Source organism: Cyclospora cayetanensis, unplaced genomic scaffold (assembly GCF_002999335.1).
Source record: "Cyclospora cayetanensis isolate NF1_C8 unplaced genomic scaffold, CcayRef3 CcayRef3_contig_92, whole genome shotgun sequence".
NCBI classification, from domain to species: Eukaryota; Apicomplexa; class Conoidasida; order Eucoccidiorida; family Eimeriidae; genus Cyclospora; species Cyclospora cayetanensis.
This window is the reverse complement of record NW_020312766.1, coordinates 119795-141095: the sequence shown is the minus strand read 5'-3', so window position 1 is coordinate 141095 and position 21301 is coordinate 119795. Positions and strand designations below refer to the sequence as shown.

The 21301-nt window shown below is 51.5% G+C and overlaps 3 protein-coding genes across 3 annotated transcripts; 2 read left to right on the top strand and 1 right to left on the bottom strand.

Annotated features, from left to right (window-relative positions):
• The first annotated feature begins 183 nt into the window (after positions 1–183).
• Positions 184–9074, top strand: LOC34621765. The gene is made up of 3 exons (XM_026336095.1): positions 184–240; positions 759–815; positions 8694–9074. Exons 1-3 carry the CDS (start codon positions 184–186, stop codon positions 9072–9074), a joined length of 495 nt encoding a protein of 164 aa, XP_026191880.1.
• Positions 9075–9949: 875 nt separating this feature from the next.
• LOC34621764 lies at positions 9950–14729 on the bottom strand. Its single transcript, XM_026336094.1, has 10 exons — positions 14590–14729; positions 14200–14431; positions 13605–14132; positions 12735–13220; positions 12325–12471; positions 12053–12145; positions 11435–11884; positions 11181–11242; positions 10897–10984; positions 9950–10708 (listed from the first exon to the last, which is right to left on the bottom strand). Exons 1-10 carry the CDS (start codon positions 14727–14729, stop codon positions 9950–9952), a joined length of 2985 nt encoding a protein of 994 aa, XP_026191879.1.
• A 724-nt stretch (positions 14730–15453) lies between these two features.
• Positions 15454–17718, top strand: LOC34621763 (deoxyhypusine synthase). Its single transcript, XM_026336093.1, has 4 exons — positions 15454–16373; positions 16428–16947; positions 17168–17309; positions 17600–17718. Exons 1-4 carry the CDS (start codon positions 15454–15456, stop codon positions 17716–17718), a joined length of 1701 nt encoding a protein of 566 aa, XP_026191878.1.
• The last annotated feature ends 3583 nt before the right edge of the window (positions 17719–21301 follow it).

The window sequence follows — 21301 nt, the reverse complement described above, 5'->3', positions numbered from 1 at the left end:
TTTGAGAGGCACATGTTCCTGCGAGTTCACCAGGGAGACGTTCACTGAGTGTTAAGCATGACGCGCGAGTGGAAGGGCATATACACGTGTTGGAAGCGTGCCTGTTGCAAAAATCTCGCGCTGCTGTTGCTGCTGATGTCGCCACTACTGCTTACCCGTAGGAACCCCAAGGCGGCTCTAAAGATGTCGGCAAAACTATCCGAGGCGACAGCAAAAGAGAATGCCACAAGAGACCGTTCTGCAATGCACCACCCACAGCGCAGAGCTACGCTGCCTGTGTGAAGGCAAGACTCAACCTTCTGGCGCACGACAGTGACAGCAGCAGCAACACTTCACAAACAAGGAAATCCCACTAGCAGTCTCCATAACTGCCTAGTCGCATGACAAACGAATGTGGACTCTGCAGCAGCAACAAGCGCATCGGTCGGCTCTAGAGAAGTAACAACAAGCATACGCAGAAACTGCACCATCGTCGAGCCGTACCGTGAACCTCCAAAAGGCTAAGAACGTCGACTGGTCGCAGTTCTGAAATTTCCGCTTTTCCATGTTGAGGGCTCCCCGCCGACTTCGCATGCGCATCTTCCGTTGCTGCTGCACTTGCTGTTGCTGCCGCAGCAGCACAGCGGCTCCACAAACTGAAGCAGCTGCAGCAGCAGCTTAGCCAAGCATCGCGAACAAACTCCCACAGCTGCTTTTCCTGTCGCACCCGGCATGGAAGTGACGGCTTGCCGTTGCTGCCTATTGCAAGATCCTCTGAGTCAGCGGTAGTCGTAGCAGCCGTTGCAGCTGCAGTTGTAGCAGCTGCAGCAGCTGCTGCTGCTGTTGCAACTGCAGCATATCCATCCGCGAGCAGCTGCAGCACATGCTGCGTGTCTGCCAGCAAGGCAGCCACGAACCTTTGCCGCTGCATGGAGGAGCAGCACACCTGCATGTCTTCAGCTGCACTGAATATGTGTCGCAGGAGCAGAAGCTTCAGCAATTGCTGCAGCAGCACCTCTTCATGCTCTTGCTGCTGTCGCAGCTGCTCCTTTCGCTGCTGAGATCTCAAAGCAACCAGACGCATGCACCGAGTCAGTGGAGCATGGTCCTGTGCCCTCTGAGAAGTCGACGGTGTCGGATGCAGAAGCAAAACCAGTGCAGCAACTGCACGGCACAATTCCTCCACCACAGGCAGAAGGGGGAGGACGCCTTTGCTGCTCGTGTTGTTCTGGCTGGTGCTGCAGCAGACACAGCAAGCCTCAACGAGGGCAGCCAAGCTGCAGTGCAGCACGAGAGCAGGCCCCACTGGTTCTGCTGCCAGCAGCTGCTGCGGCAGTTGCTGCTGCTGGTGGGTGTCGATACAGACGCACTCCAAATTGTTGCGCACAGGAGGCTCCACTGCCGCCGTCGCTGCAGCTTCTTCTGCTGTGTCGACATCCGCGGCAGCAGCGACAGAAGGGTCAGTAAGGCACTGAGGTGCCTGAAGCGCAGCAAGGCCCTTCTGCGCAAGGAGCCGCAACGTCCTTGCAGCAAACAAGCACCGCCCTAGAAGCAGTTCTGCAGCTCCTATAGCACCGTCAGGAGAGCCATCTGCGGCTGCATTTGCGTTCGGCGATGCGGGCGGATGGTAGCCATTATTTCGATCTTTCTTCGTCCTGCTGCAGCTCCCCGTTCTACTGTTGCCGCTGTTGCAGCCAAACAAGTGGGGCAGCTGCTGAGGTGGGGCATGTTGCAGAGCAGCACCAGCAGAAATTGCGGCTAGGCAGCGCTTCCATGCCGTTTGCCGCCACGCGAAATCATCTAGTACATTCTGAGCTGCCGAAACATCTGCGACTTCCACTGCTGCGCTCGGCTCGGCAGCTGCTGCTGCTCGAGTCAGCACATCGACCGCATCGTCAAGCGCTGCGCAGTCGCACCCGTGAGCTCCAGAAAGGCATTCGAGCTGCATGGCATCCTGGTTATGCTGCAGGTGGGGCAGTAGCAGCTGTTGCTTCTGCCGCGAATCTTCTTCCGCTGGTAGGCTTGCAGCCATGGGGGCTCCCGATATCGTAGCACCGAAGGGCTTAGCGGTCATCCTACGAAAGATGCTCCTGGAACTCGCTCTGTAGCAGCTTCCAGTCACAGCAGCCACTGTTGAAGCGCCAACCGCTGTCGCAGCAACAGCGGCTGCATCAGGAGCGGCTGTTGCCGCTGTCCGATGCTGTGCGAGGTTAGTGTGTCAAGGGCCTGGAACCCCAGGCTGCTCATATGCGCTGAGCATTCGCCGCTGCAGCTGGAGCTCCATGTGCCGAAGTCGCAATCGCCGCAACAAATCTCGCACGAGGGGTGAAGCAATCTTTACTGCTGGGAGCAGCAGCCTCCGGCTCTTGTGTGCTACGGAGGTGAGCTAGAGGCTGAAATTCATATATTGTCAAAGAATTAAACACTCACTTAACTGCTGGAATTTCCTCCACGGCAAACTGGTACAAGTACTGGTGCTGCTGTAGCGGCTGCATGCAGAGGGCCCCTGACTTCCGCTGAGGCACCCGTAGTATAATAAAACCCCGTAAAAGCCACTGTGTAAACGTATGAGTTGCAATTCTTTGTCTTTTCTTGGCAGATACTACTAAAAGCTAATCCGCGAAGACTGATGTTCTGCTAGGAGCGCGTGGCAGGGCAGATATCCCTGAGGCCGCTCGTGCTTCCAGTCTCTCCCTCTCTCACTGCACGCTGCTCTTGCTGCTCCGGCAAGCCTTGGTGTTTGCTGTTGCAGCTGTCGCTATTGAAAAAAAGCTTTCAGCTGCTACTCTGTGGGCATATGCGTAATCGATGTAGCTGCGGATAGACCTGTAGTGCTGCATGGGACTACTACTGCTGTGCCCACGCTACCTCAGCTGCGCTGAGAGCCACGATAACTTCCTTTCACTGGAATGAGTGGTTTGATAATTTGCCTTAGATCGAGCTTCGATGTGTGCAACAACAATGGCAGCAATCACACAAAAAACTCACGGTGCAGTGGAGCACCAGGCACACCAGGAGCAGCCACAACAGCAGAAGTGGCACTCAATCTGGATTCACAGGAAAAAGCTCAGCTTCAGACCGCATGCTGAAAAATGCAAATTCGACTGCTCTTCCAGGAGCTTTCCTTCCTCCTCACCCTACCTTTGGCCTTCAACGTTCAAGATGTAGAGCCAATGGGTGCGCGTTGGTGCATCCTGAAAGCGTAGCAGGCTAAGGTACAATTAACATCACCTTCTACAATAGCCACAATTAAATGAAAATAAGAAAAGAATTGATTATGCGGTGTGTCACCCCGTATATCATGCTGGTTCCAGACTACTAGCTCGGCGCAAGTAGCAACTTTGCGTTCGTCTGCACTACGCGTCATGTGGACCCTAGAGTGAACCCTGGCTGTCCCCTTCCTCTCAAGTCGATTTCTCTGAGGGGCTGGGACAGAGAAGGGAGGGAGTTCTAGAAAATATTCAACAACATATTCTCAAGCTTTCATCCTAATGATTAGTGTACACTGCAATGCCTTTCATGGAGCCATACCTTTGTAGCGCCCCATAGCTCGACACAAGCGATCTCCGCCACTCCACTGGTTGTGAATGCACTGCAATGGCAGACTACCTTACAACAGCTGTCCGGTTTCAAGTAAGTTCCTAGAAAATTCTTCACTCTGTAGTTTTACAAATAGTACGAGAGTAAGAGCCCCTGACAATGCAAGAGGACGGTGGCTCAAAGCCTGCTGGGGCGGGAGAGGCTGTTTTGCAAGCTGATTAAAACGGCTGAAGCAGGCTTCTTATTAAGCAAAGAAAGATCCTCAGGGAAGTGGAAGGACTTCCACGCAGGCTTGGGTGCACTAAAGGGACCTGCAGAAGATAGAGCCGCAGCTGAGGACCCACCGAATACGGATTAAGCATGCGCCAATACAAGTTCACGCTAATAGTCAAGTTTTTTGGGGGGTACTTGACGCTGTATGGGAAATGGATTAGTTTTGTGAGGAGACGGTGCAGAAGCGCTATTTGCCTCCTCACTCCTTTGGGCAGTTTGCTAACGGGCAGTACAACGCTGGAACTAGGAAGGCAATTGCCCTCCGCGGTCATATGAGCGCGTTGTGAGATATGTATGAGCCCTTGCGCCACGGGTGACTCAATGGAAGACATACGTGCGGCCACAGCGGCGCGGTGTGGTGGTCAGTGGGCCAGAGAGCGCTATTGAGAAGCGCCTCCTGCTTTTCTCAACAACGCCCACTTCATCTGATGAAAGCACCATAGAGTATGTACTCCAACAAGGTGAGTTAGAGTCTCCATGGCAGGGGCCCAGCAGCACAGTAAGAGAAGACGGTTCAAGGCATGAATCCATTATTAATGCCTTCGCAACTGCTTTGGCAGTTTGATTGCAATTTCGGTTGGGGATTAGCAGAAATGAATACACATCTTGAGAGAATCCGCGAATGTGCTAGATAATAACAACCTGCCGGGAGGCTGGCCATCCGCTAGTCCTCCTGCACAACGTATGCAGCATATCTTCGGGACAGAACAAAAGTGTTGGGGTGTACCGAAAGTCCAGCAGCATGAGGACTAAATTGCGAGTAGGCTGATGATTTGCTGAAAGAGGCGCATTGCAGAAATCGACCACGTCTTCAATGCACAACCCTGTGCTAGTCCCGAAAAAGGACGGAAGTTGGCCGATATGCGTTTTGATCCAAGCCTTCGAACGAGGATATTGTGAAGCAGAACTTCCTAATGCCTGACAAGCGCGAAACACCTTGCAGATCACACAGATCACGAGTCTGCTCGACATTTGACTCCATAGGCGCCTCCTTGCAAATCCCCTTTCACCCTGATAAGGCGCACAAAAGGCGTTATACACTCGCACTCGCAAAATTGAGTATTTCTGTATGACGTTTGGCTATATTAATGCCCCAGCTGAGCCGTAGCAGTATATTAGTGAATATTTTAGTAAGGCTATTGAGGAGGGATGGGGGACTGTGTACGTAGGCACCATCTCCCTGCAGAGCCAATCGATTTAAGAGGACCCACATTAGCTACAGAGTGTGTTTGGGCTGCTGCGGAGTATGCAGTGGTATATGAAGGCGCTCACGTCTTTCGTCTTATTTAAATACAGTTTTTGAGTTTGTTGGTCGGCTGGAACATACAATGAACTGGATCTGGCGAAAATTGAAGCAATCGAAGCGATACCTTCCCCCTCGCGCACCCACAAGAAAGTCGCCAAATTCGATGCGCTTGCGTCTTATCGCCAAAGTTTGAGTCCTGGTTCTGCTAGGATCGCTGCTCCTTTGACTTAGAAATCGCAGTCAATGACCTGAATAGAAGATGCTGATGCCGCAGCAAGAAGCCTAGGGGCCACCTTAGAACTCTTCGTGTACTTGTGTTGTCTGAGTATGAGCATCACTCCTCATTTCCAACTGACGCCAGTGATGCGGCGGTTGACGCTAATATCTCCCAACAGGCAATGAGCTGTCCATAACAAAAAACTATTGTTTGCTCTTATAGTCGCGTCGCCGAGACCGAGAAGCGGTATTGAGTGCGGGAAATTAGACCCTATGCGATTTGGTAGGGCGTGGGAAACGGGCACTATTCGTGTGGGCGTCGCAGTACTGTGCAGATTGACCCTCTGTCTTTAATGTGCATTACGAGCACACTTTAGCGTCGTTATATTCCTGCGGTTGTTCTCTGGCTTGGGCAGTTCCCCAAGCTCTTATTTGCAGTCAAGTATATAAAGGGCACCACTAACGCCGGCGCCGACCCGGCCTTGCGATGCTCCAGCGGTTGACTATTGTGCAGTCCACCAGCCTTTTCTGTGACGATTCACTGTTACCATCACCATTCAGCAAATCATATGCTTTTGACATCCATGCATACCCTCCTGTTGCCACAAGCCCGAGTAGCAAAACTGTGAAGCACCGCCTCGCGGAGAATGGCGTGCTGCGGCTGAAGGCAAGGAGGGGACCCCGTTGCTTGCACGTTCCGATCCCGTTCCACAGTGCCTTTTTGCATAAAGCGCGTGGTCATGTGTTTCCTGGCAAGGGTAAGATTTACGCTCCATTGCAAAAGCTCGCACGGTCTTTCTGGTGGCCAGGGATGAGTCCCTCGGCGAGGGAAAGGCAGTGTCATGCCCAGATTGTAAGCAGGAGAGGTTGCGCGTTATTTAAAAGTTGCTTCCTACAAAGCCGCCGTGCTCCTGACAAGATTTGGGCCACCCTGACTACGGTCCTTTCTGTTGGACTACCACAGGTCAAGTCTTACAGTAGCACGCATGTCGTTCTCCACAGAGACTCCGCAAGTATCCCACTTTATCCATTGCTCCACTTTTGTCGCGGCTCAGCAAGTTGCTCCATTATTCTTAACACACGTCTGGCAGATCCACGGATTACACCGGAATACCCTCAGGGGTCGGGATCTAAAGTTTGTTCGCCCTTTGTGATGAGCTTTTATAATCCGAATGCGTCGTGACTATAGTTTGGCCGCTGACAACCACCCTGAGGCAGTTGGAAAGATCAAACGCACCAACGGCACTTTTCTGCAGCACTTATGACTCAATGGTCATAGGAAACCATCTGCTTGGTTTGATGCTGTTCCTTTCGTTGATGGGGCTTATAATTCAAACAGAGCAGTTGTTTGCCCGGTGCGTTCCCCCAATCTTGGTCTGCGCAGGGGTGCCGCTCTCCGCTACTGCCCTGAGCCTGGTGTTCCGGTGTCAGAAGCTACCCTAAGAAGCTTTCGGCAGGTATTGTCCTGCAGTAGCCATTTGTTTGTTGGGTTACCTAGCTAAAGAGAAACTAGCGCGAAATTGAGATAGGCGGCCACCTGCTGTCTTCCGAGTTTGGAGTTCCGGTCCTAATGGATTTGAGGCTTCTAAAGGTGACCAGAGGGTAATAGAAGTGGTTTGTGCCCAGTTGGTCAGGATCCTTTGCGACTCTCTCTCAAAGCGATGCACTCTCTTACTCTACGAACTTAGCAGTGCTAAGAGTGCCGCAGAGCTATCCACTTTCCGGGTTATATTCTCAAGAAATGTTCTACACTCAGACTTCTGTGCAAGCACTTCGAAGCATGTTCTCTCTTCCTTCTTGCTCACACCTTTGTTGGGGCTTGGACATCGGCTATGCTGCATGCACCAGCTGTAATTGCATACAAACATTGGCCTTTGAGGCGTGGATACATTGCTGCCTTGGTGCCTACTTTGGTTTCCTTAGCACAGCTCTTTGTCCTCGGTCTTCGTTTAACAGGTTTTGTACATATGTACATCCTCTTGTTGACTTCAGATTAGCAGTTAATGCAAACAATTGCTTTCTCGTCTCTTTTGCTTTCGTGCTTCTCTCTAAATCCAGGCAACGACTACCGTGGAAAGCGCTTCGCTGTCCTGCTCGCAGCTGGCCTGGAAGTACGCTTGCAAAACACGGGGAAGTGTGTGAAGGAAATGGAAAGGGGAAGAAGTAGCGGGCTGAGCTACACTTCAACTCTTTCTAGTACAGTGGTTTCATGTAGTTACTAATTTCTGAAATTCTGACTGATTGGGCTGCCTTTTCCCATGTCTGATTTATCGCAGAGGACTGTTGACTTCATGCAAAAAGATGCGTGGTTTTGTGCTTGTGCGTGAGACGCTACTTGTAGCTAGCGGTGAGTGCTCGGAATGCTTCGAGATGCAGCAACGCGCACCCTGGCTGTCCCCATTATCTCGTGTTGAGAAATCTGAGGATTGGGAGCAAGGAAAGGAAGGAGTTCTTTCACAGAACACTCGCCAGTTCCCTCTCAAGCTTGCATTGACTCTGGACTTAAGTGGTTCCGTATGGCGACTCCAGATGGGGCGTTATACGTCGAAATTTTCGTCAAAATTTTTTGATGATGCCATCAGAAGTGTTCATGCTTTCCTCTTCTTGTGCCCCTCAGGGCACCAAACATGAGGAAAGAGGTAAATCTAGGGTATGTTGCGTTCCCAGCTAATTAGCGACACATTGCACACAGCAATGCGTCTTATTGTATCAAGTTAGCCCTAATGCGCAAAAAGCAGATTTACAGACAGACAAACCATTTCGACAGTTCTCCACCAGTTCTCATCTATGAAGATACAGTTTAATAGCTAGTGCCGAAGTGTAGCTTAGACCCCACTAGAGTCATCGTTAGATTAGGAGGCCTCTGGGGCCTGCACAGTTGGTCACGGGCCGCTACTTGAAGCCTCTGATAAGTAGTCGTAGTTTGAAGCATTGGCAAAAGGAAAGAAGAGAAACGACTCGCGCGATAGGGCGTTCCGAGCAAGCGTGCCAACCTTTGGGGTATGATTCCTCAGCGTGGGGGGTAGGCTATACTTATCCACGGGTAGAGTGAGAGGCATGCCAAATACATTGTCACTGGAGCAGCATTTTGAGGGCGTTATGATTTGAAAAACCCTTGGAGTTCCTTAGAGGACTACACTCTAGGGGGCTGCATGCAGTAGCGGCTGAGGCACAAACAACCTTCAGACACGTTGCCGCAACACCAGGAGGGAGACATCTGCAAACCCCGTATTTTCTAGTCTTTCGGATATCCTGCACACCTTTGTGGGTGGAACTGGTCGTCCTGTTCCGCAGGCCCGTCGTAATCCGTAGAGCCCCCCAGAGTTGTTCAAGAACGCTTGTTATTCTGCCAAATATATGCTGGTTTTGCATTCTTTTTGTTGATACCTGTGCTGTGAGGATGGCATCTGTGGGAATAGGCTCGGCTGCTGCAGTACAGCAAGTTGCAGCGGCGACAGTGAAGGAAGCAGCACGGAGTTTTCGGTGGCAGAAGGCGCTTTCAGCGGCAGTAGCAAGGGGTGGCGCTAGCCCCACACAGCCTCAGGGTCAGGCTACGCTAATTCCCACGGTACCATCAGAAGACAACGCGAGTCATACGAAGGTGGTGTTCAAGGGCAGATACACAAACTTTCCTCTGGGACACATATGGGAAAAGTACGACTTCGTGCAGACACACCTGCTGCTTCAGGAGGCTCTCATCCTACAGCAGGGGCAGCAGCCGGAGTTGCTGGGGCCAGAGCAGGAGTTGCAGCAAAGATTCATCGTGAACCTTCGTCTGGAGCAGGCCCACTCTAAGCCCCTGGACCAGCCCAAGGAGTAGGTGCAGAAACGGCGTCAACAGCATCACCGTGTATCTGCCGCTGACGCGCAGCGCACTGGGTATATGAAATTCTGCTTTCTCTTGCTGGTTAAGCAGCAGCAGCAGTTGGTACTGCATTAGGTCGGCGGATGTCTACCGGTTCTTTCGGCCCTCACGGTGGGCATCATCTACACCAGCGACTATGTAGACGAAGCAGTACCAGATGTTGCTGTAATAGTTTTGCGTAAGATTAAAAGCTATCTCAAGGCGTCTGTTATTTTTCAGGGCCCATAAGAGCCGCTGTATGAACTTCGTTTAACAAAAAAACTTGAATACCATAGGGGTTTATAAAAGTATTACGAGACGATGGACAATGCAACACGGTACACTGACAGTAACAATAGATATGGACAGATGGAAGGAGGTATCAGAAAGAAACACAGAGCACTCGGGACTGCTGTGGTGCAAGTATACTGGGTCATCATGCCAAAAAAAACTAAGTACACACCTGCGCAGATAGCTGAAATCTGTAGAGCTTCTGCGCCATGAAATGCAAGGGAAGAATGTTCTTTCATGCAGTAGCAGAGGCAGCGGCAACAGTCTAGGGGTGCTTAGCACTGCCCCAGCAAAGCCTGCCAAGTTTCAGCGTCGACAGAAGTCTCGTTTCGCCGTACTAGCATGTAAAAAAAAGGATCACATGACCTATACCCAGGACTGCGTAGCCAAAACAGTCTCCCTCCGGTGGTGTAGTATTGGTACCGGCAATGATGCGCCTGCCGTTGCACCACTTGCTAACAATGCAATAGGCATCATGCACACCTGGGGAGTGCAGTCAGCAACGTATCCCCTACCTGCTCTTCTCCCTAAAGGCTGAGCTGCCTTTGCGCGGCTCGCAGCTACTTCCCTTGACCTAGTATAGAAGACGTCCCTGGCTGCGCTCCAGCAGAGATAGAGTGCGGTGTCGGCGTCACTGCTGGTGACGGCGAAGAAGCTGCCCCATGCGTCTTGTTGTTGTAGTGTTCGTACAGCTGGAGCAGCGACTGTGGGGTGCGGGGCTTCACGCGCTGCAACGCCGCCTGTATATGTCGTAGTTGGAGTGTCAGTAGTTCTTCCTCCAGTTGCTGCTGCTGCTGCGATGTCTCTTTACAGCGAGTAATGTGTTCTCTAATGGAATCTAATGCTCCTTCTTTACAAATCATAGTAATCTCTGCCCCGCTATATCCCTCCGTACGTGCGCTGAGCCAGCACGCAAGCGCCAGGGTTGCTGTAACAGGGACACCTTGCTGCTCTTCCTGCGGCTTTTCTGGCTCCTGTGTCAGCCCGTCCCCTCGCTTATGGGTTGCACCAGCGCATTCATCTGATCTGTATCGGTCTTGCGCCAGTGCTGCTATGCGTGCGGCTACCTCCGGATCCTCCATAGCAGCAGCAAGACAAGTAGGGTGTACAGGCACATGCCGAAGTACGTTCAGTGCTATCTGCAGTCTCGCGTCTTCATCAGGCAGCTGGACATATACCAGCCTGTCCAGCCTTCCGGGGCGCATCAGTGCGGCGTCCAGCAGGTCGGGTCGGTTTGTTGCTGCTAATACCACTATTGAAGCGTGAGGGCCGATTCCATCCATTTCAGTTAAAAGCTGCGACAATACACGAGTCTCTACCTGGAGTAGCAACAGACGCACCACAGCCACTAGGAGCACCGAGCGCGATGCCAACCAAAATCACACCAGCTACACAGGAAGCGAGCAAGCAAAAATCACTGCTCTGCCCAGGTCCCACAGAAGCGAAAGCAGGCGTCTACAGAGCAGCGCAGAGAGCAGCACCAGATGGACCAGCAAGGTGCACGTACACCGGAGGCATCGCCCTTCTCCCTATCCACCCCCAATGCATCGATCTCGTCGAAAAAAATTATGCACGGAGCATTTTGTCGTGCCCTCCTGCAATCGTACAAAGCCCAAGTACCTAAGCAAGATGCTGGCAACAGGGCGAATGCCTCCCCGCGGAAGAAGACGGAGAGGGGCAACTTCTGCATCAAAACACAATCCCCTAGCAGAAGCAGCATCACCGCGCATGATACATGCTGCCCCCGCCACCACGAAGAAGAGAGGCACTACAGCCTCCAACAAGTCTCACCTAAACAAATCACGAACAGCCTTCTCGGACTCCCCAACCCACTTTGAAAATAGCTCAGGACCCTGCAGGAAGGGCGCAGCATGCGGAAAAAAAGTCTGTCCCCTAGGCCGGAGGTGCAGCCACCAACTCCAAGCCTTCGCCAACTAATACATTTCTGACACTACAATCAGCCCCAAAACAACCACATTCGACTAATTTTGAATCCTTAAGTGCCATCACGCAGAAAAGCCGTACGCAAGGCATTCGGCCCTTACTTTAACTGAGACGAAATTCATCTTGCTTTCAGTCGCTACTGCTTTGGCCAGCATAGTTTTGCTGCAGCCTGGCGGTCCGTACAGCAGGATGCCCTTCGGAGGCTGCAGTCTGAGTCTGGAGAACATCTCCCCATAAGCTAGCGGCCACTCCACGCACTCAGAGAGCTGCCGCTTCGCCGCCTCGTATCCCCCGATATCCCCCCAGCGGACGCGAGGCACCTCACAAGCCACCCCTTTCAGACCAGAGGGACGTACTAGTCGCAACGCCGCCTTGAAATGTGCCGGGGAAAGCAGCAAGATTTTCTGCCTCTGCTCCTGTTGCTCTTGCTCCTGCCCCGTTTGTTGCAGCTGCTGCATATGGATGAGGCTCTGCCTCAAAGCAGAGGTGGTAGCCGTTCGCATCAGCAAGGCCATGTCTGCAGCCACGAAGGCTTGGCAATTGTCGGCGACCTACGGCAGCCGCCACACCAACACTCAGCAATGGCTGGATCAAGCGAAAGCCTGTTGGATTACTAGAGCCGTACAGCATGCCAATCAGGAATATTCGAGAGGTAGGACCGCATTTTGAGACAGCGTGCTAAGACTGCGGGAAAGCCCTTGTAGGGGGGCAGCGCCGACCTCCTTTATGTCGGGCTCCGAGAGGCAATGAGGCCTTTGGCTCAGCATCTTGCGCAGCATTGAGAGCCTCTCCCCTGCCGAAGGAACGCTTAGCTGCGGTAACAAACACAGAATTCAGCGAGAAGCGAAAAAAATGTCTTTCGAGTGACCGAAGCCGTCCGCCTCTGCCACGGCACAGCATGCACCGTCCCAAACCAAGCACAAGCGCAACACTTATACGTTGAAGAGAAGAAGTACATGCAGCACCGTAGACATCAGAAGTAGTGTCGCACCTCTATCTCAAGCTCCAGCCTGCCCGCCCTTCGCACGGCCTCGTCAATTGCCTCTCGGTGATTTGTGGCTCCAACTACAAAAATGGAGGGGTCACTGTTCAAGCCGTCCATGCAAGACAGAAGAGCTGCTACCTGGCGGCGTCCTGCCTACAGCAACAACAGTGACAACTGAAACTCAGAAACTGGTACTGAGCCCAGTTGACAGAATGGGCATGATGTGCTAAGCACAGTTTGTGTGGGGAAGGCACACATCTAGCCGAATACCAGGCAGAACAGAGATATGATGGAAGGAGAGAAGCACTGAGGGAATGCCACAGAGGCTGAAATATCACAGAAAAAACAGGAAGGGGTAGATTAGGGGCCATACGAGACACATCTACGCGTTGTCAAGACATTCGGGGGAGCTTTACCTCGCTGGCTGAGACACGGTGTGGACAAATAGAGTCGATTTCATCAATGAACAAAAGCGTCCTACCCCCCACAAGGCGAAAATCGTCTGCCTTTTGCTGCTCCCCAGCAGTGGCAGCAGCTAATGCTGCTCGTTGCATGCGTTCAGCCCGCCTTCTGGAGCACTCTTCAAAAAGGCGGTGAATATTTTCCTCTGTATCCCCCAAAGCGGACCCAACAAGCTCTGTTGCATGCGTCAAATGGACTTCTGAAGGCACAAAAATCACCCTTTTATGGGGCTGTTGCTGGTGCGTGCGATTCGCTGTCTCGGAATCACTTCCGAAGCCGCTGGCATTCGACAGCCAGCTACCAGAAACGACAGAAAACAGCAGCTCAGAGTATGCTCCTGCTGCATCACCATCTGAAGTGGTGCTTTCCAGTCCTGCAGCTGCGGCAGAGGCGGCAGCTGTCGCTGCCGTCTTGCCGCAGTCCGGATCAGCCGCAGCTGCCTGCAAGCGCCCCTGTAGGAGCTCCATTTCCTCTGCAATAGCCTTCATCAAGAATGTTTTCCCCGTGCCAGGAGGTCCCCACAGTAGCAGTCCATTCGGCTGTTGCAGGCCATACAATGCGAAGGCGTCTGGACGAACCAGCGGTAGCAGCAGCCTCCAGAAAACTTGCTGCAGAAGGGCAGCGCTCCCCGCAAGCCTGCAATACGAATGGTGAAACCGACAGAAATCAAGCACAGAAGGAAAATGCCGAACACGCAGACACTCGAGCTGCCCTGAAAGAGCTATCATTTCCAGCCTTGACGCGGCAGCTCACTACCCCTGGAACCAAAGACTCATATTATCAGCACTGAAGGCTTGTCGAATGGGCTCTCTACTGCACCGGACTAACCGTCGAAGGCCAGTAGGATTTTCTTCATGCTGATGCAAGTCTTCCTGATGGCTGTACTGTTGCCTCTGCTGCGCATACAGTTCGGCTTCCGGGTGCAGAGACAGCCTGATCTTCGTTTCTGGGGTCACTCTGTACAGCTGCTGTTGCTGGCGAGACAGGAGCTCCTGGTGATGGCTAGCTTCCAGTTCTTTTTGGAGCAGTAGCAGCTGCGGATCTTGCGGGTGCTGCAGTTGCTGAGGTTGCGGAGCTGGTGTGGAGCACGTCAGGTATGGCGGGGGGCCTTCCCTGGTACGAACTCTCGCTGTCCATATACAGCAGAAGCCTCCAAGGGAAAACTGCAGGGGCTGATGATCGTAGAAGAAGCGGCAAAGGAGAGACAGCCGAGCGACACGCCTGAGGCTTTCGCGTAGCACGCACGCCTTGCTGCGTTTGTTACCACGGTCTATGCTGCTAGTGCCGCTGGGGGTCCTGTTACAGGGGATACTGCTGTCAAGAAGTTCAGCCCACCAAGCAGCGGGAGGCTGCTGCCCGTCCCTAGAACTCGGAAGCGCTGTCAGTGCTGCTTCTGCTGCTTTTTCCTTCTTCGTTTGCGGCTGCTGTGGAGGCTGCGCCTTCGGGGAAGCAGGTCCAGCACAGACATGCAGCAATAGCAGCTCCAAGTCTGTGCAGGTGATGGGAGCATGCAGCAACGGTAACAAAGAGGCTAGCACTTCCAGCTTCACTGGCTGACCTTGCTGCTGCTGTTGCAGCGGGGTCAAACCGAGCGCCCACCAAACGTCTCCACTGGTTACGAAATGCATAAGTGGCAAAGCCTTGGATGTGCCTAACGCTGCTGCATTCCTAATTGTTACAAGCGCTTCTCTCCGCTTGCTGCAGCTGCCGCCAGCGTCCTGCTGTTGCTTCTGCTGCTGCAAGTCACCCTCTGGGATTTCGAGGCGGAGAAGTCGCTGCGCCCCCTCTGTGATGCGCAGCTGCTGCAACGTCTTGGTTGACGCATAGAGCATGCCCCCTGCTGCAGCTGCTGTTGGATGCTGCAGCGACAGCGTCATAACCAAGGATTCTGCAAGAGGAGATCCCGCCTGCGCTTTCTGGCGGGCAGCTTGAAGGTCTGTGCTGTGCATTTTTGTAGCCGCGGTACAACTCGCGCTGCAGGGTTGCTGTTGCTACTGCACTACCTTGACAGCAAATGCAGACCCTGCTGCTGCAGCTGCTGCAGCTGAGTGGCTGGCTCTCCGATATTACTGCGGTGCTGTAGTCCTGCCGCTGTTACGCAACTGCTGGTGGAGCCGCAGTGCTGCAGTAAACGCCTTCCCTGCGCATAATACGGGAAACGATGCGGGATAGAAGTAGCACTAGGCAACATCAGCTCTCTACGGTGTACCTGCAGCACAAAGGGAAGTTCGCTTGTGAAAACTACGAAAAAATCAAAGTCTTGAGGCCTAGCTGTGCAGCTAGTGTGCGCCGAGTGATATCAGCGCCATGATACTTTGAAGCCTCAGTGGATAAGGATCTGTGTTATTTTCACCAGTGTACGAAGGTATCAGCTTTTCAATGATGAAACCCATATATTCCGTGGATCGTTGAAATACAGCATGGGGGTTAAGGATGGGCCACAACGGCTACTGCTCGTACGACTGTCTGTTGCTTCTGGGGCCAGCTCCAACATGCGCATGCGCTACGCTCCACCCGGGAAGATCTACGATATTTTCGCTCACAGATGTGGTACCTGTTTTTTTCTGTTTCTTAAATGCCCGCTATTTTGGGGGCGTTTGACCCCCGCTTGTGTCAATAGCTGGGATAGTTCTGCGCTCAGTTGGAACGGTCCCTCCTGCCCCCACAGTCAAGATGTCACAAGGGCAAAAGTCTTCAGATGCTATTGGTGAGGAAGGCTTCTCTTCCGCCGCGCTTCCTCTCCATTCAGGGGCGAATGAGAGTGCGAGAACGGCCACAAGCCACGATGTTTCGGAGGACCCTCAGACAGTCTATGGGAAAACGTACACTACGCCATCGAGCTTTCCCGCAGCAGCAACTGCGGCTGTTCTGCAGCCTTCAGTCCCTCTACCGGTGGACACGCTGCATGTAAAGGGGGTAACGTGGTCTGCCACTCCGTCCCTAGAGGGGCTGGCGACTAGTTTGTTAACTACAGGTTTCCAGGCGACGCATTTAGGACGTGCAATTGAAGTGGTAAATGCTATGCTGGACTGGCAGCCGCCTACAAAAGAGGAGCGAAGGAGGCAGAAGGAATCGAGAAAAGCAGAGAAGGACAGGAGGAAGCAAGTGAGGGAAATCTTGAGGGAACACGGGCTCCCTACTGAGATCGATGGCAGCGGAGGCAGTGAAGACTCCTGCAGCAGTGAAGACTCCTACAGCAGTGAAGAGGAAGAGGATATGCCATCAGAGCAGCATGGCAATCAACAGCAGAGCGAGCAGCAGCTGGTGCTTCGGCCGAAGAAGCAGGACCGGTGTTCCATATGGCTTAGTTTCACATCCAACATGATTAGCTCTGGGCTGCGTGAGGCGTTCGTATTCCTTGCGAAGCACAAGATGATTGTGGCGGCCGTTACATCTGCCGGTGGAGTAGAAGAGGATATCATCAAGTGTCTAGGCCCCACAGTAGTCGGAGACTTCGCCCTAAAGGGTAGCGTGCTCAGGAGGAAGGGCTGGAATCGCATTGGCAATTTGATAGTTCCAAATGAGAATTATTGCAAATTCGAGGATTGGTTACAGCCACACCTGGACAGGCTGCTGCAGCGACAGCAGGAGCGGCTCGCGCGAGCCATGGAGAGGGCACAGCTGCAGAAGGAGCCTGTGAATCTGAGTGAAGTGGTTTTAACTCCCTCTGATATTACTAGATACTTAGGGGAAGCTATAGAGACGCATCCGAGACATGAAGAGAGCTTCTTGTACTGGTGCTGGAAAAATGACATCCCTGTCTTTTGCCCAGGGCTCACCGACGGGAGTCTCGGAGACAATATTTTCTTCCACACGTACCGCAACCCCGGTTTAGTGGTTGATGTTGCAAAAGATGTGCGAAGGGCTAACGACTTAGCTGCTGGGAGCCGGTGCAGTGGCCTTCTCATCCTTGGCGGGGGGTTGCCCAAGCATCACACATGTAACGCACATTTAATGAAGAACGGCGCAGAGTTCGCTGTCTATCTAAATTCAGCATCCGACTTTGACGGCAGTGATTCTGGGGCCAGACCTGATGAGGCTGTTAGCTGGGGCAAGATTAAAGTCAATGGAAATCATGTGAAGGTCACTGCAGACGCAACACTGACCTTCCCATTGCTTGTTGCTGCCACCTTTGCCAGGAGACACTTCCAGAAGCAACAGCAGCAAGCGCAGCTGCAGGAACAGCAGTGACACCTAGGAAGCGAATTTTTGCAGGGTCAGGCGAGAGTTCCAAGAGAACACTTATTTCCTGCGGCTGACGAAAGCCACCATACTAAGCAAAGAAGTGTCAGGGGTGGGAGCACTGCTCCCCAGAAACCATAAATGTAATCTGTTGCAGGTGACAGCAAACCCGTACATTCGGGTGTTTTAGCTGTTTGTGCATCAGCTAAATTTTTATCCTGCAGCTATTTGTCTTGCTGTAGCAGCTACTGTTTACTACGTAATCAGAATTATCTATGTTGCTGTTCTCCGTCGTGGCGGGGGGGCCATAGAAAAGCCAGGAGACAACAAAGTGTACAAATTCCAAGGCGCGAGCAATCGTCCTCGCTTTGTTCGCACACGAATCTCCTGAAGACGCGTTTTCGCTTTAGTGCATAAGTAATTCTGAAAACAATCGTATATGGTTTGGGGTTTACATTCAATTGCGGGGAGGTAGGGTTTCAACAGATGTTGCACTAGGGGCGGCAGACACATCACATACTCGCTTACTTCACTGTATCCTGTTCCCAGACCATCAATTAACACATTCAGTACTATTAATCTCTTCGCAGTGCTTACTCGATATCGCATACGATTTTTGCCTGATTTTGTGCTCAAGCGAAGCAGCAAGGCGGTGTTGTCTATTGTGAACAAAGAAGTTGCCAGTGCAGGATTACGGGATGCGCAAGCGACCCTGTGTGGAGTTGGTTGACTAAAGCGCTACAAGGTCAAGCATGAACGGTAGCACTTTTTCGGTATTCTCTGCGAAACCCATGAGCTCGAGTGTCTCAGCAATTGCAGGCTTACGCATTTTTCATCTACATATCACTTAGAATGCACAACCACACTTGGATTTGTGGTGAATATCCATGCAGGACACTGATGTCGCCAAAGCCCATAGGCGAAAATCCGTGCTTCACGTAGAACAACGTGACCACCACATAATAAACCAACATCTCTTGCCTAGCTTTAGCGTACCTCATCGCCCATATCAGTGGTCGATTTGCAGAACAAAACGTTTACGCAGGCAGCTCCAGAATTCTTGAGGACACCCGAAATGCCGACATGGAGTGCGTTCTCTGCCAGTCACCAATGCCCTTTTAAAATTTTGGCGAATGTGCTTACTTTTCTATTTGCCCGACAAAAATTCATCATCCTCAGTCTGCCGCCCTGCCCTGATGCCATGATACTCAAAAAGACAGGTTGCACTTGCTACGCCAAGAACACTGACATATTCGGCTTCCAGTGAGTGGTTAATGGCACTTCTGACCGATGCACGACACAACCGTCCTACAGCTAATGTGCCCGCCGAATTAACATAAGGGGTAATTTATGGAATATCTATCTCAAGGAACCTTTAGAAAATATATCACCGCACAAAATTGCCGCTTGTTTACCCACTTAGCGGATCTTCAGGCACCAGTGCCCTTTTAGAGCTTTACTACCATTTTGCCTACATGTAATTTAAGCCATATTTGGTTGTGAGCAGTAGATGCAAGAAATCTTTCTTAGTGTCTTCTACGCCCTTTGCCTTTCTGGGCTTTCCTAGAGGGCCAGCATGAGCATCTACCACAAATCAACCCAAAACTGTGTCAATAGCTTGACCCTGTTTCAGCAGCAGCACCTCGAAATGCAGATGTAGATGATCATCCAATTTGCCTCATCAACTAGCAGCTTCCGAGTGGTGCTAGTGCTCATGTACCTTGAATTTTGTGCCGCAACAAGACCGCATAGAAAGGTGCAAGATACCAAATCAGCTTTTATGGTAAATACACTACACCGATTGCCAGGTTGACGCTCTGCAGCATTAATGATGGATCTTTGCAGGAGTAGTAAAGCATGTGGTCTACAGCACATACCGAGAGGCAGGAGGATGCTAAGGATCAATTGGGGTGTGACTAAATATGCTTGGTGTAAAGCGAACAATTAATACTGTAGCTTCGTTTGCCTAGTGTGCACTTGCCTCACTTAACACTATGAAAGCGCAAGCGTCCTCAGTGTATTTGCCATCAAGCTTTTAGTTCAGAAGCAAGGGCACAGTTTCAAGTCGTTAGATGTTTCAAACTAATAGTCGTTGTGGCTAGTTCGTGAGGTATTCTCTGCAGGTGCACAGATTACGACCTGCCTTTATCTCAGTCTTCTGCCGCGAGACGCATCCCATGCAACAGGAGGACTGAGGACTGCTCCATTGTGATGTAACTATTTTCACGATCCGAAAAGCCTCGCTCATGAGCTTGTGCACAAACCAGCACTTCGGAGTGCTTGAATCACAACAGGTCCTACCCAAGGTGGCAATGCTTCACTCTTCTGATAGTCATTGTGGATTTTGGCAATGGTAGCGAACAAGTGGATGTAAACGTTATGACAAGCAAACAATTTTCATGGATAGCAGCAAAACATCGGAGACAACAGCTGCTCAAGTTCACGATAGCGAACCACTGGAGCGCTGCTAGAGAGCGTTGGCGACCACGTTGGTAATGCCGTAATATACTTTACAGCCAAAGCAAAAGGCGCCCAAGCTAGCAAACAAATACAGTATTATCAATGCCCGGTGATGATTCCAAAGGCTCCTTAGAGACTGAAGGTCTGTTTGGAGAATAATCAGTTTTTTTGCATGTCACACAACACCCCACCGATTCTCTTCTCCCGCGTTGGATAGCGCTGCTCATACTGGTTGAACGATGAGAACGAAAAGCAATGCTTAATGCTTTGAAGAGCTCACAGCCCGTAGAAAGAAGAGAGCGTCCGAAACAACGTCACTTGGATTTGTTGTGAAGAAGAAATGCCAGCTATACTCGAGCAGAACGAGGAACCGAGAAGTTGTAAGCCTCAATGCGTCCTTACTGCGGCATCAGCCCTTTGTGTCGAGGTTCCAGACTGCGTTCTCTTAAGTAGATATATCAAAAAAGCAAATATCCTCAAATATCCCACAATGAAAATTTGGTAGAGCCCATAGAACTTTTCAGCATCCCTGTGGGTGGGCAAAACTAAGGCACTCCTTGATTGTTTTATTTGTTGGCGATCTGCTTCGATTCCTGCAGCCAGCACGTGATCTCCCAAATATGTAAGAGTTGTGATAATACCAACACGCTGCATGCCTCCAGATTTCATAGTTCACCCCTCTACCTCTGAGGTGCACGCCTTGGATGCGGTATACGCTCGTGAACGTTTTGGATCTGCAATTTATGACATTGCTCATTCAGACAAGCATCCACTCTACCACGCCTGCACCATCGTCGATTTCTCGCAAATTCGATTACAATAGCTGTTGTGGTACAGCTGGAGAATAGAAATGAGCGGTAGACAGGTTTACTCGGGTTCGCAAATGTGAGCATGATGCGGGGTTGTGTGCTTATCACCAGGGTGAACGGGAATCTGTATAAGAAGTATTTCAGGACAGATGCCAATTAGACTAATTCCCCGTCTAGTTTGTTGAATACTTCATTTCAAGGCATCAGGTCAGGACCCTCTACTTCACAAGGATCTTATTTAGGGGCTTACATTGTATGCTACACTCATTCCTTCTTCTGCACCAATACCAGTGCACAAAGGCGGTGGTCGATTGCTGCACCTTAAATTAAAAGAACCTCACTCGCCTTCTACTTAATCTCTTCTTTATGGTGTGGGTAGTTCCATACCCTGAAACATTTGGGGCTAAGCCGTAAATTAGCTTAATACGGTGCGCTGGACGACCAGCGTTTGGCCAGCCAGCTGTGTATTACTTAGAACGTTGGCGTACTGCTATTGTATGTTCGCTGATTCCTGCTGGCACCCGACTGCAATTTGAGTGAACATCTCGAATAAATGAGGACCTTCAGGCCACTATGACGGAAGGTCTGCTCAGAACTGTCACCTCTAGCTGCACTCCTGAGCAACCTGCATGAAGACCTTGCCTCACCCTATTGAGGCACCGCCTCTACCTCGCTGGCCATCTATGATACGACCATTGGCGAAAAAATCGAGCGCTGCTTCTTCCTAGAGCTTCCCGCTACACTAACCTCCATAGCGCGCAGCTGTGGCCGCATGTGCTCCCTGGATCGGATCATCAATCACATGCTTAGGATTAAATGGTGCAACACCGGTTCAACATGAAAAGTCACGGATCATTCTGATATAATCTGATTTCGATATAGAGTAGCAATGAATAGCGCTAGCCTTGCTAGTGATTGCGTTCTGCCGTCTGTCAGCTAGCTTGAGTTTCAAGGACTGCGCTCGCGAGTAAGCTGGCAGATTGCACTTCTATGCTATTTCCTCGAATAGCAGGCTCACATCGCAAATTTTGTTTAGTAAGGTTAGCAATTCTCGACCGGTGCCGTGAAGT